The sequence below is a fragment of the Rhinatrema bivittatum genome, chromosome 5, assembly GCF_901001135.1.
Source record: "Rhinatrema bivittatum chromosome 5, aRhiBiv1.1, whole genome shotgun sequence".
Classification (NCBI taxonomy): domain Eukaryota; kingdom Metazoa; phylum Chordata; class Amphibia; order Gymnophiona; family Rhinatrematidae; genus Rhinatrema; species Rhinatrema bivittatum.
This window is the reverse complement of record NC_042619.1, coordinates 3,251,099-3,278,086: the sequence shown is the minus strand read 5'-3', so window position 1 is coordinate 3,278,086 and position 26,988 is coordinate 3,251,099. Positions and strand designations below refer to the sequence as shown.

General features: G+C 44.8%; 1 protein-coding gene across 1 annotated transcript in view; it reads right to left on the bottom strand.

Moving 5' to 3' along the window:
* The window catches only part of LOC115091562 (transient receptor potential cation channel subfamily M member 2-like), a 246,883-nt gene extending 220,095 nt beyond the window's left edge, over positions 1 to 26,788 (bottom strand). Inside the window, exons 1-4 of the mRNA XM_029601742.1 lie at positions 26,562 to 26,788; positions 15,677 to 15,765; positions 11,129 to 11,297; positions 5,378 to 5,558 (exon numbers count right to left, since the gene is read on the bottom strand). Coding sequence (XP_029457602.1) covers positions 5,378 to 5,558; positions 11,129 to 11,297; positions 15,677 to 15,765; positions 26,562 to 26,729 — 607 coding nt within the window. The 5' untranslated portion in view covers positions 26,730 to 26,788. The remainder of the gene's footprint in view (positions 1 to 5,377; positions 5,559 to 11,128; positions 11,298 to 15,676; positions 15,766 to 26,561) is intronic.
* Between the last annotated feature and the right edge of the window lie 200 nt (positions 26,789 to 26,988).

The window sequence follows — 26,988 nt, the reverse complement described above, 5'->3', positions numbered from 1 at the left end:
TGGCAGAGATTACTTGTTTTCCCCAACATTGGCTAGAAGAGGATACCCCAAGTAGATCAGTGGAATATTACAACCATACGAGGGGCACAACTGACAGATGTCTATTTGGTCATGTGTTACCTAGATGGAAGAAAGAGGGACATCCATGTGATAGATATAGATGAATAGGAATCTATTATTTCCTATCGAAATGTTCCATGGTACAAGATATAAAAAGAACCTATGTTACAACTCACTACCCGCATTAATGCTGAAGAACAAATTACTCTGATTTTTCCTCTGATTGTAAGCAAACATTGAAAGAACTGTTACACCGATATATGGACTTGTGGCAATCCTGGGAAAATCGTGTAGGATATCATAAGATTAAACCTACACATATAGCTCCATGCACAGAGTTACCTAAGAGGCAGCAGCAATTTAAAGTTAATCACCTAGCCATGCCTGTTATACAAAAAGTTATTGATTTAATTATACAGGGGGTCTTGATCCAGAAATTCAGTCCTATGAATATTAGTGTTTTTCCAGCGGAGGCTTGGAGAATGACTTTAGATTACAGGGAGGTGAACAGGGTTACACCCTTGTTTGGGGTACAGAGCTGTCATTCTAGTGGTATTTTGCTACAACTCCCAAGGTATATCTATAAAACTACGTTGGACTTGTCTAACTTGTTTTGGGCTATACCAATCACAGCTGACAGTCAGTGGTTAACAGCCTTTATGAGAGGTGGCACTCAGCTTGTCTGCACATGCCTCCCACAAGGTTTTTTAAATTCCACAACTATTTTTTCAGCAGATGTGGCAAACCCCGTAAAAACAAAACATTAAAAAAAAAAACAGAAGTAAAAACAACCCATGGTTTAACTCTCAACTCAGATCGATGAAAAGTTGAAAACCAACCTTAGAAAAATGGAAAAAGAATGGAGAAAATCCAATTGCCCAACAACCCTACAAAGATACCACATACAACTTGCCACCTATAAAAGCACAATGATGAACACCAAACGTGACTACTATAGTAAAAAGATAAAAAAACTCCTCAAATAACTCAAACGCACTGTTCAACATCGTAAGAAACCTGAAGAGAACAACAATGCCCCCACAACCAAAACAAATAATCTAAGCCAAGACCTAGCCATGTTCTTTAAAAACAAAATAAGCAAAATAACTGGCACCTTCAACAACACCTCATCCGCAGAAGAACAATTTGAAACAAAAATCATAACTCCCTGATCGTATTTCGATCCAATATCTAACACCGAAGCTAAAAAAACGCTAAGAAAAATCAACCCAGCACGTCACGATCTAGATATAATCCCAACACGTAATCTGAAAGAAATGGCGCACATCATCGCCTCAACCCTAGCTGCTATTATCAACAAATCACTCGAAGAAGGTGAGCTTCCAACTGAATTAAAAACTGCAACTATCACACCTATATTAAAAAAGAAGAGCCTAGATCCTGCTGATTTGAATAACTACTGTCCTATCTCAAACCTCCCTTTACTCGCAAAGATGACTGAGAAAGCGGCACTGATACATCTTAACGAACACCTAGAGAACAACAATATTCTACATGCCGCACAACATGGATTCAGGAAAAACTGAAGTATGGAAACTCTGCTCATCAATCTATCAAACAAAATAATAAGGGGTTTTGACAACAAACTAAGCCACCTTCTAATCCTACTCGATCTCTCTGCGGCATTTGACACTGTAGACCACAAAAGCCTGTTATCAAGACTTGCAAGCATTGGTCTTTCTGGCAAAACGCTCAACTGGTTCACATTGTTCCTAAAACACAGATTCTTCAAGGTCACCATTAACAACAAATCCTCAAATCCCCTCCCACTTGAAACTGGTGTACCACAAGGGTCCGCCCTCTCGGCTACCCTCTTTAACATCTACCTACTCCCACTCTGCCACCTCATCTCAAGTCTTGGCGTATCATATTATATGTACGCCGATGACATCCAACTCTTCATCCCAGTAACCACCACATTAGAAGAGGCACTAAGCACTGCAGCCAAACACCTAATCTCAATTAGAAACATGCTGAACCAACTAAAGTTATGCCTCAACATGAATAAAACTGAATGCATCCTCATAGGAAGAAACAACTCAGAACAAACAACCCTTTTATATCTCCCCCCCCCCCTCAATTACTTTCTTGTTAACATGTTATATTTGTTCGATGTAAAGCGCCACCCCAGGCGTCTGTTTGCGTTACACTGTGAACCGATGTGATATCATGGATGAATGTCGGTATATAAAAACTTTAAATAAATAAATAAATAAATAAATAAATAAATAAAATAAAAACCCCAACACACTCCATACAAATCGATAACATCAACATCCAACTGAAAAACTCTGCAAAGGACCTCGGTATCTGGATCGACAACGAACTTAACTTAAAAAAGAACATCGCAACTAAAACTAAAGAAGGCTTTCACAAACTTCACATCCTGAAACATTTAAAACCGCTTCTTCACCAAAATGAATTCCGAACAGTGCTACAATCTCTTATTTTCAACAGCCTTGATTACTGCAACTCACTCCTGATTGGCCTTCCTAAATCTACATTAAAACCATTGCAGCTGTTACAAAACGCCGCAGCCAGAATCCTAACCGGCAAGAAGAAATCAGAACACAGCACCCCCGTTCTGAGAAATCTTCACTGGCTTCCAATCGAGCAAAGAATCGAATTCAAAACTCTAACAATAGTTCACAATGCTATATACAAAGCAGACAACACCGCCCTCAACAACATGATTCAGAAACATAAACCTCAACGAACGACCAGAACCACCTGCAAACTACACCTAGACATACCCTCTCTGCCTTTGGCAAAGCTTACTAACACTAGGAACAGAGCTTTCTCCATAGCAGGACCAAACCTATGGAACTCCTTACTACAACACCTAAGTTCACTTAGCGACATCAAATCCTTCAAAAAAGGACTCAAAACTTGGATATTCAGCCAAAAGTTCAGAGATGGCGTGGGTTAAGTGGCATACAACTACCCTTTCCCTTTATCCATATCTGGCTGCACACACTAAACTTGTCGAATGTTCTCCTCTCTCATCTCTCACCCATCCACATCTCTCTACTTTCCATGATCTCCTATTAACGCAGCTTATATAGTTAATTAAAGATCCTGACCACCCGCTTACCGAATTTCGGACTCTTCTCTCAGTCCCAACTTACCCTTTCACGATAAAGCTTTATGCACCTTATGTCCAATGTCGAACGCGCCATATGCTCGATGTTGTACTCTAGTCTATAAGCAACCTGTTTAAAAACGATCTGTTAACCTAATCTCATATATGTTCAATTCGCGTGTTGTTAGAAATTGTTCTTTTAAAATGTTATAGTTGATCAATTAATAAGTCTCTTTCAATTGTATAATCACTGTAATATACTGTTCCAATGTTAACTCAATGTAATAAGTTGTTTTCATGTAAACCAGAGTGAAGGCAGATTGCTATACGTCGGTATTCAAAAGATTTGAAATAAATAAATTAAATAAATCTGTTAAAACACTTTCCTAATGTACCAGTTTATCTAGATGATATCTATATCACTAATCACACTGCTACCTGTTTGTTTAAGGTTGGTCTCTTTTTCAATTATTTTGAAGAAACATCTAATGCCCCTGATGAAAAACCGAATCATGCAACACGTCAGGCATTATGTTTGGCTATACATCTGAAGCTCCTATTACCTATTTCTCCTTTAAAAGAAAGAAGAAAAGTGGATATATCTAATGGCATGTTGCAAGATAAGTGACTGTTTTTCATGTGGATTTTATTAGCAAATTTGAAAAAAATAAGCAATTTAAAAAAACGTATGTTTTGTGCACATTTTTTACCTATGATTATGATAGGAGAAACTAATTGCGCTGAATATTCTAGCATTTCTTTGCAGAACTGTCATTTAGCAAATTAATATACTCCATTGTTCTCTTAGTAAAATAGCTCTCGTATCTTTGGTTATTATTTTGTTTGTATTTATTTCACCTGGGTATGACATGGTAATTTTTGTTGTTGACTTTAAAAAGGTCAATGAGGTCTCAAAACTCTATGCAAAGCCAATGCCATGAGTGGATGAACTGATTGAGTGTCTGGGATCAGCCTGGTTCACCTCTATTCTAGACCTTACAAAAGGCCATTGGAGGGTACCTCTCATGCCTGCAGTGAAGGAGAAGACTGTGTTCTCAATACCAAGGGGACTTTTTCAGTTTACCATCCTCCCGTTTGGACTTCATGGCACCTCCAGAATGTTTCAGCGCTTGTTTGACCACCTGTTCCGCCCACATCAAGGCTACACAGCCACCTACTTAGATGACATCATGGTGTACAGCCCAAATTGGAAGACACATCTAAGCTAAATCCAGGCCATGCTAACCAGCCTGAGGAAAGCAGGACTAAGGGCAGTGGGATGGAGGGTAGGGTGGGAGAAGAGCACACCAGGAGAAGGGGCTGTGTTTTGGAGGAGGGGAGATGAGACATGGAGAAAGAAGCAAAAGAAGAGGCTGCAGAGGAGGAGAGGAGCAGGACAGAGGGACCGGCTCTGCACAGAGGATGCAGGAGGAGCATCACAAACAGACCAGAGAGAGAGAGAGGAGGAGAAGCTACAGAGGGGGATTGGGAAGGGACGTGGAGATCTGGGCATTACTGTTTCCTGGTGCATGATAGTGTGGAAGCCCTGATGCATATTTCCATCAGGTTGGTGAATTTTGGTTGAGTGACCCCCACCCCCATCAAACCTAAAAGTTGCCTGCTGTTGTTGTAACTCTTCTGTCACTTTATTGCCCACTGGCTCTGTTTGTGAGATCTCTTTGGAGCTCTTCCCCAGCAGCTTTGGGTTTGATTATTCAAAATCATTTCTTTTCCACCTTTGCCAGCTCATAGCTTGGGCTACTCCAGTCCTCTTTTTGGCCCATCGCATGCATGGAGTTGCAATTCTGATTTCCCCGTTGTGTTCTCCCATGAAACCGTGGTCTACGGCTCCATGCATGCGATGAGGCAAACCAGGCATGGCTTGGCCTGTGACACTGACCCAGAGCTCAGATGGCAACTCGCAGTCCCATTCCCCCTGTGAAAACTGAACACGGAGTCACACCTTTGGGGAGTACGCAAAGCAGAAAAACTCTCATGTCTGCATTTTATCTCTATTTTTATCAAAACTGAATGACTCGCTCCTGACTGGGCACCAAGTGATGTACATAAAAAGCAAACATGTCTGAAAAACAAACTACAAAAGCATTTCATGTTAGCAGCCCTGAGGAGTTTCTCGGAAGGAAGCGAGAGTTAAAGCCTGGGATACGGCAGTGAAAGGCTGTGCACAATAGAACAGGGTCAGGCAGGGACTACCTGTGGTCTGCGCTGCTTTGACGAGGCCTCTGCTGAAGACGTCCTTCAGGTGGGCTTTCAGGTTGAAGTTCTTGGCTCCCCCGGTCACAGAGATGAGGAGGCTGGGAATGCTCAGACCCCACTGCTGGGTCAACATCTGGTACAGAAGTTTGGGGGATGTGTCGTTGGAGACCCGGACATACTGCAGAGAAAAGGACACACAAAAGCATGAAACGAGAAAGAGATTCCCCCCGAGTACAGAGAAGTGAAAACACTGGCAGGGGAAACTGGATGTCTTCTCTTTTCCTTTCTCTTTTTATATTCCTCCCTAACCCGTCCAGCCCCGGCCACTGCAACGGTCTCCAGCCATAGGCATAAACCTTGGGTCCCTCTCAAACACGACTAACCAGGGGGCCGGAGCAAAAGCAATGCGGTGAAAGTGGGCACTGAACACCTCCCCTGGGGGCGCCATGCAATATGTAAATTAGGGGTGGCCTTGTCAAGGAGGCGCTAAGGACGACTGTGCACCCCTTGACAACTCCCTACAATCCTGCGAGCGGTCGGCTGTCAGTGCCCGTCCGCTGGTTAAGAAGATGGACTCTGCGTTTATCGGCGTCTGTTTTCCTAATCAACGCACAGCCACGGGTTTGGGAAACAGACGCTTGTTAACTGAGCCTGCATTTCCTGAACCTGTTGGTCGTGCCGGCCAACAGGGAATATCATAATGTCTCTGTATCACTCCATGGTGCATCCTCATCTTGTGTTCATATATCATACACAAACAGAATGCTGGGGATTATTAGGAAAGGAATGGAGAATAAAACAGAGAATATCATAATGCCTCTGTATCACTCCATGGTGCATCCTCATCTTGTGTTCATATATCATACACAAACAGAATGCTGGGGATTATTAAAAAAGGAATGGAGAATAAAACAGAGAATATCCTAATGCCTCTGTATCACTCCATGGTGCATCCTCATCTTGTGTTCATATATCATACACAAACAGAATGCTGGGGATTATTAGGAAGGAATGGAGAATAAAACAGAGAATATCATAATGCCTCTGTATCACTCCATGGTGCATCCTCATCTTGTGTTCATATATCATACACACACAGAATGCTGGGGATTATTAGGAAAGGAATGGAGAATAAAACAGAGAATATCATAATGCCTCTGTATCACTCCATGGTGCATCCTCATCTTGTGTTCATATATCATACACAAACAGAATGCTGGGGATTATTAGGAAAGGAATGGAGAATAAAACAGAGAATATCATAATGTCTCTGTATCACCCCATGGTGCATCCTCATCTTGTGTTCATATATCATACACAAACAGAATGCTGGGGATTATTAGGAAAGGAATGGAGAATAAAACAGAGAATATCATAATGCCTCTGTATCACTCCATGGTGCATCCTCATCTTGTGTTCATATATCATACACACACAGAATGCTGGGGATTATTAGGAAAGGAATGGAGAATAAAACAGAGAATATCCTAATGCCTCTGTATCACTCCATGGTGCATCCTCATCTTGTGTTCATATATCATACACAAACAGAATGCTGGGGATTATTAGGAAAGGAATGGAGAATAAAACAGAGAATATCATAATGCCTCTGTATCACTCCATGGTGCATCCTCATCTTGTGTTCATATATCATACACAAACAGAATGCTGGGGATTATTAGGAAAGGAATGGAGAATAAAACAGAGAATATCATAATGTCTCTGTATCAATCCATGGTGCATCCTCATCTTGTGTTCATATATCATACACAAACAGAATGCTGGGGATTATTAGGAAAGGAATGGAGAATAAAACAGAGAATATCATAATGCCTCTGTATCACTCCATGGTGCATCCTCATCTTGTGTTCATATATCATACACAAACAGAATGCTGGGGATTATTAAAAAAGGAATGGAGAATAAAACAGAGAATATCCTAATGCCTCTGTATCACTCCATGGTGCATCCTCATCTTGTGTTCATATATCATACACAAACAGAATGCTGGGGATTATTAGGAAAGGAATGGAGAATAAAACAGAGAATATCATAATGTCTCTGTATCACTCCATGGTGCATCCTCATCTAGTGTTCATATATCATACACAAACAGAATGCTGGGGATTATTAGGAAAGGAATGGAGAATAAAACAGAGAATATCATAATGCCTCTGTATCACTCCATGGTGCATCCTCATCTTGTGTTCATATATCATACACAAACAGAATGCTGGGGATTATTAGGAAAGGAATGGAGAATAAAACAGGGAATATCATAATGTCTCTGTATCACTCCATGGTGCATCCTCATCTTGTGTTCATATATCATACACAAACAGAATGCTGGGGATTATTAGGAAAGGAATGGAGAATAAAACAGAGAATATCCTAATGCCTCTGTATCACTCCATGGTGCATCCTCATCTTGTGTTCATATATCATACACACACAGAATGCTGGGGATTATTAGGAAAGGAATGGAGAATAAAACAGAGAATATCATAATGCCTCTGTATCACTCCATGGTGCATCCTCATCTTGTGTTCATATATCATACACAAACAGAATGCTGGGGATTATTAGGAAAGGAATGGAGAATAAAACAGAGAATATCATAATGCCTCTGTATCACTCCATGGTGCATCCTCATCTTGTGTTCATATATCATACACAAACAGAATGCTGGGGATTATTAGGAAAGGAATGGAGAATAAAACAGAGAATATCATAATGCCTCTGTATCACTCCATGGTGCATCCTCATCTTGTGTTCATATATCATACACAAACAGAATGCTGGGGATTATTAGGAAAGGAATGGAGAATAAAACAGAGAATATCATAATGTCTCTGTATCACTCCATGGTGCATCCTCATCTTGTGTTCATATATCATACACAAACAGAATGCTGGGGATTATTAGGAAAGGAATGGAGAATAAAACAGAGAATATCATAATGCCTCTGTATCACTCCATGGTGCATCCTCATCTTGTGTTCATATATCATACACAAACAGAATGCTGGGGATTATTAGGAAAGGAATGGAGAATAAAACAGAGAATATCATAATGTCTCTGTATCACTCCATGGTGCATTCTCATCTTGTGTTCATATATCATACACAAACAGAATGCTGGGGATTATTAGGAAAGGAATGGAGAATAAAACAGAGAATATCATAATGCCTCTGTATCACTCCATGGTGCATCCTCATCTTGTGTTCATATATCATACACACACAGAATGCTGGGGATTATTAGGAAAGGAATGGAGAATAAAACAGAGAATATCATAATGCCTCTGTATCACTCCATGGTGCATCCTCATCTTGTGTTCATATATCATACACAAACAGAATGCTGGGGATTATTAGGAAAGGAATGGAGAATAAAACAGAGAATATCATAATGCCTCTGTATCACTCCATGGTGCACCCTCATCTTGTGTTCATATATCATACACAAACAGAATGCTGGGGATTATTAGGAAAGGACTGGAGAATAAAACAGAGAATATCATAATGCCTCTGTATCACTCCATGGTGCATCCTCATCTTGTGTTCATATATCATACACAAACAGAATTTATTTTATTTTATTTATTTATTTAGAGTTTTTATATACCGGCAATCATGAAAACATATCTTGCTGGTTTACATCGAACAGGAGTGCATTATAAACAAAAACTAGAACTGTGGTGTCCGAAAGTACAGTTACATTTAACAAGGGTAGCCGAACTTGGAGAAGGAAGAAGAGAGGAGAGAAAAGAGATGGTTAAACAATATACAATTTAAATATAGTATACAGAATAAATGTTATATACAAGAGGAGTGGTGTTTTAGGAGTCATTGGAATAAAACAGAGAATATCATAATGCCTCTGTATCACTCCATGGTGCATCCTCATCTTGTGTTCATATATCATACACAAACAGAATGCTGGGGATTATTAGGAAAGGAATGGAGAATAAAACAGAGAATATCATAATGTCTCTGTATCACTCCATGGTGCGACCTCATCTTGTGTTCATATATCATACACAAACAGAATGCTGGGGATTATTAGGAAAGGAATGGAGAATAAAACAGAGAATATCCTAATGCCTCTGTATCACTCCATGGTGCATCCTCATCTTGTGTTCATATATCATACACAAACAGAATTCTGGGGATTATTAGGAAAGGAATGGAGAATAAAACAGAGAATATCATAATGTCTCTGTATCACTCCATGGTGTGACCTCATCTTGTGTTCATATATCATACACAAACAGAATGCTGGGGATTATTAGGAAAGGAATGGAGAATAAAACAGAGAATATCATAATGCCTCTGTATCGCTCCATGATGCAAGTACACCTTGAGTATTCTACACAATTCTGGTGCAATCTCTCTACCTGAGATGTTACATGTGATACCAGACAGAAAGAGATTTAAATGCGAGCTAAAAAAATGCCTCCTAAAAAATGCATACAACCTAACTTAATATCATCAGAATGTAAAGAAAGTACAAAAACAAGATAGATGAGAGATATGAATTGAAGCATGAGGAAGAATAAGAGAACATAAGAATCTCAAAACAATTTACAGACAATCATGTGATAATTGTTATATTATTCCTGTATTACTTGCCTTAAGTCTTAGATCTTTAGTAAGCAATTTAACATGCATTGCAACATCTCATTTCAAACTGAGATACGTTAAGCTCCGCTTATGAATACTACCTATATAAACCGTCAAGATTTGTTGATTAATAATTAGGAATGTTACTTACGTAAACCGTTGTGATCATTACATGGAACAACAGTATATAAAATATCTAAATAAATAAATATAGCAGAATTGGAAAAGGTTCATAGAAGGGCTACCAAAATGATAAAGGGGATGAAATAGTTCCCCTATAAGGGTCAGGCTAAATGAGTTAAGGCTGTTTATCTTGGAGAAGAGATGGCTAATGGAAGATATGATAGATGTCTATAAAATCATGAGTAGAGTGCAAAGGGTAAAGGCAAATTAGTTGTATCCACATTAAAAAAAAAAAAAAATAGGGGCCACTCCAAGTTAGCAAGTAGCAGAGAAAATACTTTTTCATTCGATTAAGCTCTGGACTTCATTGCCAGAGACGGTGGTAAAGGTATCTGGGTTTAAAAAAAGTTTGGACAAATTCCTGGAGAAAACATCCATACCCAGGCTGATTTGGGGAAAGCCACTGCTTAACCCTGAACATTAGTAACATGAGATCTCTCTACCCCTTGGGATTCTGTCAGGTTCTTGAGACCTGGATTGGCCACTGTTGGAAACAGGATGCTAGGCTTGATGGACCCTTGGCCTGACCCAGTTTGGCAGTTCTCATGCTCTTATGAGATGGTCATTACTTACAGGCTCCTGCAGGAGATTAAAGTTAAGAGAAGAATAACTATCTTACAAAAGAGGTGATATTGGTGGATAAGCAGAGGATTTCCCCATGTCCACCTTAATATTGGTAGTCATGCTCTTTAGCTGGAGGCAGGGATATATCTATGTTAAAGTGGACAGTAATATTTGGGCACAGCACATGAGATGGTTGGTCTCTGGACACTCTACCTGTGACCCTTCACCTTATATGAGCTCTGGGTACTCTCTGCCTGACCCTCTCCTCCAACAACTATTTATCTTTGGATACATTTATTCTTCAATACACAAGGACACTGGATACTTTCACATGTGGCATCAGAAACTCCATTTTCCTCCAAAAACTTGCACTCACCTTGCAGACCTTTTGGCCCAGGCCTGTGAAGGTGAAATCTCCAAAGGCATCTGTTGGAACTTCCCGGATGTGTTTCCTTGCATCCCATAGCTCTCCCAGGAGGGATGGCAGTGCCACAATGTCCTGCTGGTGATGCTCTTTGTAGTATCCACATCCACACTCATGTCTCCTACAAAAAAATGTAATTACTGAGAATCCCCATCATGCACTCATGTATCCAAGAGGGCATGTAATTAATGACCATGCCCATCATACTCACCAGTCTCTGAAGGAACCAATAACCAAAGAGATCTCCATTATTTACACCTGTCTCCTGCAATCAATTAACACCCCCTCATACACTCCTGTCTCCTGCAGGAACCTATAATCAATGAGCATCCCCTCATACACTCCTGTCTCCTGCAGGAATCCATAATCAATGAGCATCCCCTCATTCACAACTGTCTCCTGCAGGAACTTGTAGTCAATGAGCATCCCCTCATACACTCCTGTCTCCTGCAGGAATCCATAATCAATGAGCATCCCCTCATTCACAACTGTCTCCTGCAGGAACCTATAATCAATGAGCATCCCCTCATACACACCTGTCTCCTGCAGGAACCTATAATCAATGAGCATCCCCTCATACACACCTGTCTCCTGCAAGAACCTATAATCAATGAGCATCCTCTCATACACACCTGTCTCCTGCAGGAACCTATAATCAATGAGAATCCCCTCATACACTCCTGTCTCCTGCAGGAACCTGTAATCAATGAGCATCCTCACATACACTCCTGTCTCATGCAGGAACTTGTAGTCAATGAGCATCCCCTCATATACTCCTGTCTCCTGCAGGAATCCATAATCAATGAGCATCCCCTCATTCACAACTGTCTCCTGCAGGAACTTGTAGTCAATGAGCATCCCCTCATACACTCCTGTCTCCTGCAGGAATCCATAATCAATGAGCATCCCCTCATTCACAACTGTCTCCTGCAGGAACCTATAATCAATGAGCATCCCCTCATACACACCTGTCTCCTGCAGGAACCTATAATCAATGAGCATCCCCTCATACACACCTGTCTCCTGCAGGAACCTATAATCAATGAGCATCCCCTCATACACACCTGTCTCCTGCAGGAACCTATAATCAATGAGAATCCCCTCATACACTCCTGTCTCCTGCAGGAACCTGTAATCAATGAGCATCCCCACATACACTCCTGTCTCCTGCAGGAATCCATAATCAATGAGCATCTCCTCATTCACAACTGTCTCCTGCAGGAACTTGTAGTCAATGAGCATCCCCTCATACACTCCTGTCTCCTGCAGGAATCCATAATCAATGAGCATCCCCTCATTCACAACTGTCTCCTGCAGGAACCTATAATCAATGAGCATCCCCTCATACACACCTGTCTCCTGCAGGAACCTATAATCAATGAGCATCCCCTCATACACACCTGTCTCCTGCAGGAACCTATAATCAATGAGAATCCCCTCATTCACTCCTGTCTCCTTCAGGAACCTGTAATCAATGAGCATCCCCACATACACTCCTGTCTGCAGGAACTTGTAGACAATGAGCATCCCCTCATACACTCCTGTCTCCTGCAGGAATCCATAATCAATTAGCATCCCCTCATTCACACCTGTCTCCTGCAGGAATCCATAATCAATGAGCATCCCCTCATACACACCTGTCTCCTGCAGGAACTTGTAGTCAATGAGCATCCCCTCACACACACCTGTCTCCTGCAGGAACCTGTAACCAATGAGCATCCCCTCATACACACCTGTCTCCTGCAGGAACCTATAATCAATGAGCATCCCCTCATACACTCCTGTCTCCTGCAGGAACTTGTAATCAATGAGCATCCCCTCATACACTCATGTCTCCTGCAGGAACCTGTAGTCAATGAGCATCCCCTCATACACATCTGTCTCCTGCAGGAACTTGTAGTCAATGAACATCCCCTCATACACATCTGTCTCCTGCAGGAACTTGTAGTCAATGAACATCCCCTCATACACACCTCTCTCCTGCAGGAATCTATTATCAATGAGCATCCCCTCATACACTCCTGTCTCCTGCAGGAATCTATTATCAATGAGCATCCCCTCATATACTCCTGTCTCCTGCAGGAACCTATAAACAATGAACATCCCCTCATACACACCTGTCTCCTGCGGGAACCTATAATCAATGAGCATCCCCTCATACACACCTGTCTCCTGCAGGATTCCATAATCAATGAGCATCCCCTCATACACTCCTGTCTCCTGCAGGAATCTATTATCAATTAACATCCCTCACACACACATGTCTCCTGCAGGAACCTGTAGGCAATGAGCATCCCCTCATACACTCCTGTCTCCTGCAGGAACCTATAATCAACGACCATCCCCTCATATACTCATGTGTCCTGCAGGAACCTGGAGGCAATGAGCATCCCCTCATACACACCTGTCTCCTGCAGGAACCTATAATCAATGACCATCCCCTCATACACTCATGTCTCCTGCAGGAACCTGTAGGCAGGCAATAACTGTCCCCTCATACACACATGTCTCCTGCAGGAACATGTAATTAATGAGCATCCCTTCATACACACCTGTCTCCTGCAGGAACATGTAATTAATGAGCATCCCTTCATACACACCTGTCTCCTGCAGGAACATGTAATCAATGAGCATCCCCTCATATACTCCTGTCTCCTGCAGGAATCTATTATCAATGACCATCCCCTCATACACTCATGTCTCCTGCAGGAACCTGTAGGCAATGAGCAACCCCTCATACAGACCTGTCTCCTGCAGGAACATGTAATCAATGAGCATCCCCTCATACACTCCTGTCTCCTGCGGGAACCTATAATCAATGAGCATCCCCTCATACACACCTGTATCCCCGCAGCCCTTAGAGATGATGTCATCGACTACTCCTGCTTCAGCCCTATAAAAAGGGCCCTTTGCCAGTCCATCTTTGCCTTCGCAAGGAGTTAGATGCTCCTGGATGTTCCTGTCCTTCGCTCCAGGAGTCTTCTCTGTTCCATCGCTTCTTCAAGGTCCTGTGTTTCTTGTTGGAGCTCTTGTGACTTCGTCCGAGCCTTCGTTCCTGATGTTCCAGTCCAGATGTTCATCTCCTGTTCCTGATGTCCGTGATCCAGTCCTGATGTCTGTCTTCTGCTCCTGATGTCCATGGTCAGTCTTGATATCTGTCTTCCAGTTCCTGATGTTCTGTGATCCAGTCCTGACGTTCCTGATATCTGTAATCCAGTCCTGATGTTCTGTGATCCAGCCTTGATGTCCTGAACATTTGGTTCCTCGTCGTCACCCTTCCTGGCATGCCATGTCATAATCCGTGACCAGCCCCATGGGCGGCCTGAGTAGGGTGCCTCGTGGCACAAGGCCTGCCTTCTTACCAGCAGCACAAGCCTCCAGATGGTCATCCTTTTTTGAAGCCCAATTCCATCTAGGTTCGGTCTCCTGAATCTTGTCCTGGCCCTCGGATCTCCTTGTGTCTGCTCTGTCCATGTTTTAGACTCTGCATGAACCTGTGCCGCTCCAGCGTGGTCAGTGACCAGCCACAGGCGGCTGTGTAGGGCGTGTCCCGGTGCAGGCCTCTACAGTTCCTGGGACATGTTCCTCTCACTCGCTCCACTATCTCGTCTAGAGTCTGCCCCACATCCAGCGGGTGGGCTGTGTAGGGCACGCTGCGTCGCAGGCTCAACCCAGCACTTTGATCCTGAAACCTCATCTTCAGTACCTTGCTCCTGTATCCTCGTCCAAGTGTCTTTGTCTGAGCCTTCCATGTTCCAAGGCCTTCATTTGCCCCTGGCCTCCATCCGGCCTGCCACTTCTTGCTGTTACCCAGCAGCAGGTCCGAAAGGGCTTGGAACAGTCGGAGGACTGTTCACAGACCACCACTGCGTTGTTGTCTTCCCAAAGCAAGCAGGTCCGGTGAAGGGTCAGTACTTTCAGTCATCCTTGTCTTCACTCCAGCCTTGTTCCTGTCTAGCCCATGCTCGGGCATGCCTCGCCTGCATTGTCATCTCTTCGGAGTTCCTCTGGGGTCGAGCCGTAGTCCAAGAACACACAAACCCCTGGGAACTGCTCTCCTAGCGCTTCCTAACACAGTCAAGGCAACAATCAAATCAGGGTTAAAAGGAGTTTGAATAAATTCCTGGAGGAAAAGTCCATAAACCATTATTAGCCAGGTAGACTTGGGAAATTCCATGCTTATCCCTGAGAAAGAACAAGGAATGGATCTACTCTATAGGATCTGCCAATTACTTCTTAAAGACCTAGACTGCCAATGTTATAGACAGGATGTGGGCCTGATGGACCTTTTGGTATGATCCAGCATAGCATTTGTTATGTTCTTATGAGTGAGGGTTTCCAGGGAACACAGAATAAATAGGGATTTAACAGGCATAAAGAGGGAGTGGAGATTTAATAAGCATTCAGAGCAAATGGAGTTTCATTGGATCATGAACTGAATGCAAATTTCAAGAGAACATGGAATGAGCAGTGGAGGGTGGGGGTTATGTGCTCCCTTACCTGCCATCTTTAGGTTTCAGACTTTGAATGAAGTTCACACACTCTTTCTTCTTAATATTTTCAAGGACCCAGGAGCTGAGGATCTGAACCTACAAAGAGAGAAAAGAGAACAAATAATTTGTATGAGGTTTTTGACACAGCAGAAATTTGACAAAATTGTGGAAAAATGAAAATTAAAAATACTCAAGCAGTATATAAAGTTTAAAATCAACTAGTTCAAGATAGCCATTATGTTAAAAGAGCTTCATTCAGAACAAATATTAAAGGAAAAATTTAAGCTATCAAAGGAAAGGCTTCCTTAAGCAGGAAGTGTGGATATCTTTATCTTTTCCCTCTATAATGTTCCACAGAAATAGAAAAATCTGTTGCAGAACAACGTTATTAAATTTATTTTCAATGTAATATTACATGGAGAAGGCCGCACTTTGAACAGACACTCAGTGGGCATTCTCAAATTCATTATATACTGCAAGGCTTACATATTGTTTCTACATACAAAGTCATGATTCAGCAAAATATTTCAGATTTACCAATCACAGTCTCATTTATTCATTTTATTCTAACAACATATATCTTACATGATTTACATCATTATTAGTCAACAGGTCAACATGGCCTAAGTTCTGATTATAATTATCTACATTTATCTACAAATTCAGAACATTTTTTTACTGATAATAACAATACTGCATTATCTTTTATCTCATCCATGGAGTCAATAAGTCTAACAGTTCAGCCTTGAGCAAGCTTTGTAACAGTTACTCTATTACATATGTCTATTTTCATTATAATATATTAAAGGTTTGTTTGATTTGGTTTGTTATAAGTTCTCTTTCATTTTTCACTTTTTCTCTAACTCATGTTACCTTGAAGAGACCCTCAAATACCCTTTAGTCTTTTTCTGCTTAATGGATCCATGCACAATCAATTGGATCGACCGTTTATTGTGACCTTTATTACTATGTAATGCTAATTGTTTTCTTGGTCAGTTTACTTTCTTATATGTTCATGGTTCCATGTATCTCCTACAGGCAAGTTCATTGTTCATTGTAAACCGGTTTGATTTGTATCTAATGCAAGAAGATCAGTATATAAAAACTAAAAATAAATAAATAAATAAATAAATAAAGGATAATGTCTAATTAGGAAAGCCTGACTTTGGCTCCTTTGTTCTATTCAACATAGTAAAAACTAAGTAGAACTTTAAAAAATATTATTCTGCCAGTATAAGCTAAATTTACAGAGAAGTGCAATAAATATTTTTAATTTCCTCAGAAGGTTTTAACCTTCTTTCTGAAAGATAAAAGGTCCCTAATCTTTAAAGAGAGAGCATTACAAGCAGTGAAGTAGCAACAGATAAAGCATGGTTATATTCTGGAGCAGACAAAGCTTAAAAGAGGTAACAATGAATAATGATTTTTATTCCAAACGAGGCTGCCGCTCCTTGTGACCTTGGGCAAGTCATTTTACCCTCCATTACCTCAGGAACAAACATCCTGAGATTCATCAAGCTGCGATGTTTTCTCACAGGAGCATTCCCACTATTGTGGGGGGGGGGGGGGGGGGGTTACCGCGATAGTGGGGCCCCCCGCCTGAAAACACATCATGGCTCGATGGCGCATTCTTTTGTGTCTCGGCCAAACACCATCATTGCTGACCCCTGTTTCAACCCTGGGGCCACCGGTTGGGGCAGCCCTGACTCTCCCTGACATAGTCGCCCGTATGACATAGTGAGGGCAAAGGTAGCGCCGGCGCCATTTTGAATATTGGCAATACGGCCGTGTGCAGGAGATCGCTCCCGGACCCCCGTGGACTTTTGGCAAGTCTTGTGGGGGTCAGGAGGCCCCTCCAAGCTGGCCAAAAGTCCCTGGGGGTCCAGCGGGGGTCCGGGAGCGATCTCCTGCACTCGTGACGTCGGGAGCCAGGAACCAAAATGGCGCCAGCGCTACCTTTGCCCTGTCACATGGTAAGGGCAAAGGGCCACCGGCGCCATTTCTATTAACGCAGCAGTGGCCAGAGAGCTGGAGATCGCGCCGGGACTCCCCCACTGGACCCCAGGTAATTTAAAACATTTGGGGGGGGGGGTTCGGGAGGGTGGGGGATTTGTTTTAAAGGGTCGGGGTGGGTTTTAGGGTTGTTTTGGTGTGCCGGTTTTCCCGCCCTCCCCCTCCCCCGATTTACGATTTTTTGACGATAAATTGGGGGAATTGCTATTGTATGACGGCTCTAACAATTTTTGATGATTTAAAATATATCTGACGATTGTTTTAAATCGTCAAAAAACGATTCACATCCCTATTATTAACCATTCCCTTCCTAATAATTCCTAACATTCTGTTTGCTTTTTTGACTGCTGCAGCACACTGAGCCGACGATTTTAAAGTATTATCCACTTTGATGCCTAGATCTTTTTCCTGGGTGGTAGCTCCTAATATGGAATCTAACATCGTGTGATTATAGCATGGGTTATTTTTCCCTATATGCAACACCTTGCACTTGTCCACATTAAATTTCATCTGCCATTTGGATGCCCAATCTTCCAGTCTTGCAAGGTCCTCCTGTAATGTATCGAAATTCGCTTGTGATTTAACTACTCTGAATAATTTTGTATCATCTGTAAATCTGATAACCTCACTCGTCGTATTCCTTTCCAGATCATTTTTATATATATTGAAAAGCATCGGTCCAAGTACAGATCCCTGAGGCACTCCACTGTTTACCCTTTTCCACTGAGAACATTGTCCATTTAATCCTACTCTCTGTTTCCTGCCTTTTAACCAGTTTGTAATCCATGAAAGGACATCGCCTCCTATCCCATGACTTTTTCGTTTTCTTAGAAGCCTTTCATGAGGGACTTTGTCAAATGCCTTCTGAAAATCCAAATACACTACATCTACCGGTTCACCTTTATCCCCATGTTTATTAACCCCTTCAAAAAAAATGAAGCAGATTTGTTAGGCAAGACTTCCCTTGGGTAAATCCATGTTGACTGTGTTCTATTAAACTGTGTCTTTCTATGTGCTCTACGATTTTGATCTTGAGAATAGTTCCCACTATTTTTCCCGGCACTGAATTCAGGCTCACTGGTCTATAGTTACCTGGATCGGCCCTGGAGCCTTTTTTAAATATTGGGGTCACATTGGCCACACTCCAGTCTTCAGGTACAATAGATGATTTTAATGATAGGTTACAAATTTTAACTAATAGATCAGAAATTTCATTTTTTTAGTTCCTTCAGTACCCTAGGATGCATACCATCCGGTCCAGGTGATTTGCTACTCTTTAGTTTGTCAATCTGGCCTACTACATCTTCCAGGTTCACAGTGATTTCATTCAGTTCATCTGACTTATCACCCCTGAAAACCATCTCCAGAACTGGTATCCCCAACATCCTCATTAGTAAACACGGAAGCAAAGAATTCAGTTAGACTTTCTGCAATGGCCTGATCTTCCCTAAGAGCCCCTTTAACCCCTCGGTCATCTAATGGTTCAACTGACTCCCTCACAGGTTTCTTGCTTCGGATATATTTTTAAAAAGTTTTTATTATGAATCTTTGCCTCTATAGCCAACTTTATTTCAAATTCTCTCTTCGCCTGTCTTATCAATGTTTTATACTCAACTTGACAATGCTTATGTTTTATCCTATTTTCTTCAGATGGATCCTTCTTCTAATTTTTGAAGGATTTTTTTTGGCTAAAATAGCCTCTTTTACCTCACATTTTAACCATGACGGTAATCATTTTGCCTTCCTTCCACCATTCTTTGTTATGAACGCTGCCCGCGGGTTTCCCCGTGAGCAGGCACACTCACCACCATGCTGATCTTCAGCCGACGTGGCAGGACGCCATCGTCGGTCCTCTCACGCAGCCGGAGCCACGGCCTGAAGATTCTCCTGCAGCCCGGAGGCCGCCTGTGTGGCACCTGTTCTCCGCGGTCAGAGCCGCGGCCTTCTTCGGGGCCTGGGACCTCCTCCATCGCCACTTCTGTCTTCGCGGTGCTAAGGCCGCATCCCCGGGCTGGCCCGGCGGCTAGTGCCGCCCCCGGGGCTCCCCGCAGCGGCTGGAGCCGCTGCCGACGTCAGGGCCTGCTTCTCAGGCTCTGCCCTGCTTCTTCTACATCTGCCGCGATGACGAAGGTGCAGGCCGCTGTCCACGGTCCTGCACAGCTTCCTGCACTCTGCCTAGGCGCGCGGCCGCGTCTTTCTTCAGCATTTAAAGGGCCAGACACAGGAAGTGTCTGGGCCCCACCTTTGGGACTATTTCCTGTTCCAGCCCTATAAAGGGCTGCTCCGTTCATTGTTCCTGGCCTTGCATCGTCATTGTCTCTTCGCTCTGGAGGCTCCGGCCTGCCAGAGCCCGTTGTAAGGTCTTCTCATCTTCTGGAGCTCCTCACCGTGATGTCGTATTGTCTCGTTATGCTTGCCATGCCATTTCCAAGTCTTCGTGCCTGAGGTCCATGTCCAGGTGTCTTCATCCTCCACGTCCTGGAGTTCCTGCCGTCCCTGATGTTCCTTCCTACGCCATGCCTCGCCTTCGCTCTCGAGCCTTCTGGTACCGGTAGGCCGGGGGTCCCTCAGATGCAGTACTCCTGGGTGGACTGCCTGCCGGTGGACGGTTGGCCTGTGCTCCTGGGCCGTCAAGTCCTGATGTGTGTTCCTGTGCTGTCCCGCTCCCGTCATGGTCCGTGACCAGTCTGCAAGGGCTGTGTAGGGCACGTAACGGACAGGGTGATCCACAACTCAGTCCCGCGGGTGGCCTGAGTAGGGCACCCTGAGAGACAGTGCTAATGTCCATGCCTTGTGTTGCCATGTGGATCCTAAGTCTCTCTTCTGCGATGCCGTCCGCATCAATCCCAAGGGTCTCATCTGCGATGCCGTCTTCATCGATCCTGGTGCCATGTATTCATAGCCCTGGTGTCATGTCTTCAGCCCAAGTGTCGTCCAAGGATGCCGTTGCATCAACCCTCTGTCTTCGTCTGGATGCCGTCGCATCAATCCACAGTCATGTCTTCATGTCAAGGCCCGTCTGCCCTCAACCTCAGGCCAGGCCTGCTGCTCCATGCTGCTCGCAGCAGGTCTGAAAGGGCCCGGAATGGTCGGAGGACCATTCACCTTCCAACATCCAAGGATGTTTGGCCATGGGAGCTTGCCGGCCTGGCGGAGGGTAGACCGTCAGCCATGCGGGGCCACCATCAACCCTTGGCTCGGCTCAGAAGGTCTGGGTCAGGCTGAGGCCCATGGGCACACGAAACCACCGCTATCTCAGCAGAATGCAAGGCCTTTCGAGGCCGAACATAACAGAATGCAAGGCCATGTGCCCGACGGTGTTTCGCCGATGAATTCGCCTTGTTTCCTTGTCTTGTTTCCATGTCCTGGACTGTGATGGTCCGGAAAAAGTTTTTCAGGATAACTTTGTGGGTAAGACCTACTGGAGGCGCCAGTTTTGCCATAGTCACGACCTGCTGGAGGCGCCAGCTGTATGGATTCTTTTTTAACGACCTGCAGGAGGCCCCTGCTCCAGACCTTTTTGTCATCATGTTGCCAGATTGGGGTTTTTACGACCTGCAGGAGGTGCCTGCACCCCCACTGGTTATGCTGGTTTTCTTTTGCCCACCCTGGGTTCCCTCCCCAGGTCTTCTTGGTGCTTCTTGTCTGGGTCTTGTTTGTTGCTTGTTGTGTCTGTCCTTTGTTGCTTGCTTGTTTGTTTGTTTCCTCTTGTTTCCTTCCTGCTTGTTGGGTTCCGCTTGTGTGTTCCCCATCCTCGTTCCCGCATTCCCGTTCCCTCGTTTCCCTTCCTCGCTCTTTCGCTCTTTCGCCCTTCACTCCTTCACTCTCTGTTCTCTCGCTCTTGGCTCTTTCACTCATTGAGCTCCTTCGCTCTCTGCTCCCTTGCTCTCTGCTCCTTCGCTCTCCGCTCCCTTGCTCTCTGCTCCTTCGCTCTCCGTTCCCTTGCTCTCTGCTCCCTTGCTCTGCACTCCTTCGCTCTCTGCTCCCTTGCTCTCTGCTCCTTCGCTTCCTTGCTCACTGCTCCTTCGCTCTCCGTTCCCTTGCTCCCTCTTTTGTGTTTTTGTGTTGTTGGTCGCGCGGTCACCGTTCGCTCGGTCGCTGCTCGCGCGGTCTCCGTTCGCTCGGACGCTGCTCCCTCGGACCCGTGTTCGCTTCGTCCCGTGTTCCCTCGGTCTCGTCTGCCTCTCGGTCTCGTATCCTTGGTCTCTCGTCTTGTCTCTTGTGTCTGTGTGGTGTGTTCTGTTTTGTCTTGTTCTTGTCTGGTTTTCTGTGGTTTGTCTTCTATGTTTCTGCTGCTTCGCCTTGTTTTGTTCATGCTGTCCCCGGAGTTACCAGCTCCGGGGGAGCTGGTAACTCCGCTCTGGAGGCTCCGGCCTGCCAGAGCTTATTGTAAGGTCTTCTCATCTTGTGGAGCTCCTCACCGTGATGTCGTCTTGTCTCGTCATGCTTGCCATGCCATGTCCAAGTTTTCGTGCCTGAGGTCCATATCCAGGTGTCTTCATCCTTCACGTCCTGGTGTTCCTGCCGTCCCTGATGTTCCTTCCTACGCCATGCCTCGCCTTCACTCTCGAGCCTTCTGGTACCGGTAGGCCAGGGGTCCCTCAGATGCAGTACTCCTGGGTGGACTGCCTGCAGGTGGACGGTTGTCCTGTGCTCCTGAGCTGTCAAGTCCTGATGTGTGTTCCTGTGCTGTCCCGCTCCCGTCGTGGTCCGTGACCAGTCTGCAAGGGCTGTGTAGGGCGCGTAACGGACAGGGTGGTCCGCGACTCAGTCCCGCGGGTGGCCTGAGTAGGGCGCCCTGAGAGACAGTGCCAATGTCCATGCCTTGTGTTGCCATGTGGATCCCAAGTCTCTCGTCTGCGATGCCGTCCGCATCGATCCCAAATGTCTCGTCTGCGATGCCGTCTGCATCGATCCTGGTGCCATGTATTCATAGCCCTGGTGTCATGTCTTCAGCCCAAGTGTCGTCCAAGGATGCCGTTGCATCAACCCTCTGTCTTCGTCTGGATGCCGTCGCATCAATCCACAGTCATGTCTTCATGTCAAGGCCCGTCTGCCCTCAACCTCAGGCCAGGCCTGCTGCTCCATACTGCTCGCAGCAGGTCCGAAAGGGCCCGGAATGGTCGGAGGACCATTAACCTTCCAACATCCACGGATGTTTGGCCATGGGAGCTTGCCGGCCTGGCGGAGGGTAGACCGTCAGCCATGCGGGGCCACCGTCAACCCTTGGCTCGACTCAGAACGTCTGGGTCAGGCTGAGGCCCATAGGCACACGAAACCACCGCTATCTCAGCAGAATGCAAGGCCTTTCGAGGCAGAACATAACATTCTTAATGTGTGGAATACATATGGACTGCGCATTCCCTAATTAATGCCTGTATTGGTCTTTTAAACTTCACCTTTTAGATTGTAAGTTCTCTGGGGGAGGGAGATACCTACAGTACCTGAATATAATCCATTCTGATGTGCCAAAAAGTGGAATATAAATAATTAAGATTTTTCAAGAAAATTGGACCATCTTCTTTGAGAGCTTTGGGGCAGATTTTCAAAGGATTTACGCGCGTAGGGGGGTTACGTGCGCGGGCCTATTTTCATAAGGTCCAGTGGCGTGCGTAAAGCCCCAGGACGCAGAGGTTTTTTTTCGGGCTGGGGGGCAGGACAGGTAGGGGAAGGGAGGGGAAGGTGGGGGGGAAAGGAATGTTCCCTCTGAGGCTGCTCCGATTTGGGAGTGGCTTCGGAGGGAACGGGGAAAGCCAGATGGTCTCCCCGAGGGCTCGGCGCGCGCAAGGTGCACTAGTTTGCACCCCCTTACGTGTGCTGACCCCTGATTTTATAACATGTGTGTGGCTGCTTGCACATGTTATAAAATCGGACGTACATTTGTGTGCAGGGTAGCGCGCACAAATGTAGGCCACTCGCATACTGCCCCTTTGTGCATTAAATTTGATCAATTTCTTTGACTGGGTGACCAAAGTCTTGGATTGGGGAGAGAGTTAGGACTGTGTATGAACAGGATATAAAGTATTTCAAATAAATAAATAAATAAATAAATAAATAAATAAGAAATTGCCATACTGGGTCAGACCAAGGGTCCATCAAGCACAGCATCCTGTTTCCAACAGAGGCCAAAACCAGGCCATAAGAACCTGGCAATTACCCAAACACTAAGAAGATCCCATGCTACTGATGCAATTAATAGCAGTGGCTATTCCCTAAGTAAACTTGATTAATAGCCATTAATGGACTTCTCCTCCAAGAACTTATCCAAACCTTTTTTAAACCCAGCTACACTAACTGCACTAACCACATCCTCTGGCAACAAATTCCATACTTCCTTGTCTCTCTTCTAACTCCTTTTCCAGGTTCTCTTTTCCATTTTATTCTCTCTCTTTCTTCATCAATTTCTTCCTCCCTGACATTTCTTTCCCATTCATATAATATTCCTTCATTTCTCTCTTTTCTACCAGGGGGTAATATATTTGGATTTCAGTTCTGCATAGACAATTTACAAATAAACTGAGCACCCTTGGTATAGGCCTTAAAGTGGCTGTCTGGGTTAGAAACTGGTTGAGTGGGATGCGAGAAAGGTTAGTGGTAAATGGAGCTCAGTCCAAGGAAAGAGGCATTACCAGTGGTGTGCCGCAGGGATGGGTCCTTGGACCAGTTCTTTTCAACATTTTCTTCAGTGATATCATGGAAGGGCTTTCGGGAAAGGTTTGTATTTTTGCAGATATCAAAATTTGCAACAGGGTAGACAGCCAGGAAAACATGAGGAGAGATCTGGTGAAGCTTGAGGAATGGTCTAGAGTCTGGCAGCTAAGATTTAATGCTAAAAAAAAATGCAGAATAATGTATTTGAGCTGCAAAATTCCATGGGAATGGTACAGTCTAGAGGATAAAATGTTCTATGCATGAAACAAGAGCGGGATCATACCTGGTAATCATAAAGTGGCTACAAAGGTGGGTAAGGTGATGGCAAAAACCAGAAAGATGCTTGGCTGCACAGTAGCCTCCCTCTTGTAAGCGGTCAAACAGCTCGGCTATGAGTGGTAAAAGATAGCGGTCTTTGATCTTGTTTAGACCACAATAATCAATGCATGGGCGTAGGGTTCCGTCCTTCTTCCCTACAAAGAAAAATCCTGCTCCCGCAGGGGACTTGGATGGTCTAATGAAACCTTTTTGAAGGTTCTCTTGAATGTATTCTGACATTGCTTTATTTTCCACCACTGAGAGGGGGTATACTCTTCCCTTGGGTGGTTCAGTATTCGGTTTTAAGTTAATCACACAGTCATAAGGTCGATGTGGAGGAAGTATGTCAGCAGCTTCCTTAGGAAAAACGTCTTGAAATGACGCGTATTGCGGTGGTAACCTTGCACTGTGTAGCTATAATTTGGGTTTCTCGTCCCTAAATGCATCACTTTGCCCTTGTCCACATTAAATTTCATTTCTCATTGGCTTTCCCAGTCTGCCAGTTCCTCTTTCTATCTATTCCCTTCACTCTGAGCCACAGTTTTCACTTTCACCTCTCTTACAGCTTTTATTCTATCATTAGGACTTTTGCAGTGTTTGTTATTTTTTGTAGTTTTATATATGTTTTTGTTATATTTATAATTATTCTATTTTTTGTGTTTTGCTTTGCAGTCCTTATGGATAGGCAAATATAATTTAAGCAAATAAATCAATGATAGAAAGACAGTGACACTTTTCGTGGCCTTTCATAAACTTGCAGCCTACACTTTCTGTCATTTTTATATCCCCAAAAGACATTGTGCCCTGCACGGCTGCACATTTCCAACCCCTACTTATGGCCCTGTGGGGAAGAGAGGCAGGTAACATGTCAGGAGGATTGGAAGCAGGAGGCTGGGAGAAGGAAGACAGAAAAACATAGAGAGACGATGAGGAGGTGGAGGGTCAGAGGCAGAGAGGAGGATTAGAAACAGTGAGAGAGGGGTGAGAGAGAAGCAGAGGCAGGGGAGGATAAGGAGGCAGGTCACGGGGATGGAGGACTAAAAGCAGGGATCAGAGGCGGGTGAGGGAGAAGCAGAGGCAGGGAATGGGGAAGGGGAGAGGGAGAAGCAGAGGCAGGGAATGGGGAGTATTGGAAGCAGGGGATGGGGAGCGGGAGAAGCAGAGGCAGGGAATGGGGAGGATTGGAAGCAGGGGAGGGGGAGAGGGAGAAGCAGAGGCAGGGAATGGGGAGGATTGGAAGCAGGGGATGGGGAGAGGGAGAAGCAGAGGCAGGGAATGGGGAGGATTGGAAGCAGGGGATGGGGAGAGGGAGAAGCAGAGGCAGGGAATGGGGAGGATTGGAAGCAGGGGATGGGGAGAGGGAGAAGCAGAGGCAGGGAATGGGGAGGATTGGAAGCAGGGGATGAGGAGAGGGAGAAGCAGAGGCAGGGAATGGGGAGGATTGGAAGCAGGGGATGGGGAGAGGGAGAAGCAGAGGCAGGGAATGGGGAGGATTGGAAGCAGGGGAGAGGGAGAGGGAGAAGCAGAGGCAGGGAATGGGGAGGATTGGAAGCAGGGGATGAGGAGAGGGAGAAGCAGAGGCAGGGAATGGGGAGGATTGGAAGCAGGGGATGAGGAGAGGGAGAAGAAGAGGCAGGGAATGGGGAGGATTGGAAGCAGGGGATGGGGAGAGGGAGAAGCAGAGGCAGGGAATGGGGAGAGGGAGAAGCAGAGGCAGGGAATGGGGAGGATTGGAAGTAGGGGATGGGGAGTGAGTGAGAAACATAGGTCAGGGAAGGTTATAAGCAGGGGTCAGGGAAGGGACAGGATTACAACCTGAGGTCAGGGAAAGGGAGGGTGAGTTGCAGGGAGAAGAAATCAGACTCCTCCCCTCTCCTCATCCATCACATGTGTATGATTCTCATGCCTACCTTCTCACTCTCCATGGGCGTGTACTGGACATGAGATTTCCTCCTTCCTCCTGCAGCTGCTGTGTTTGGCCTCGAGTGGGGAAGATGGAAAATCTCTGAGAGGGCTGGATGCGGGGTCCTGTGTCCATCTGCCTCATCCGGGTGCACTTTGACATCCAGTGTCACCATGCTCCTCCTGCAGGCTCGCTTTCTCCTCCTCTCACCTCACCTCCAACTCGCTTCCCTTCTTATCCTTATAAACGTTCAGCACACTGCCAAGAGAGAACAAAACTTATAAACAAAACAGCAGTAAGTGAAATGGTGGTCTGATACCCCACCCAGTATCAAGGCAAGGGTTGCCAAGTGATCTGCATCCTGCTGTCAGCCACAGGGAGGCGCTGATGAGCTGACTTTACAGCTAGTGTAGGAGAAAGAAGGAAAAAGAAAA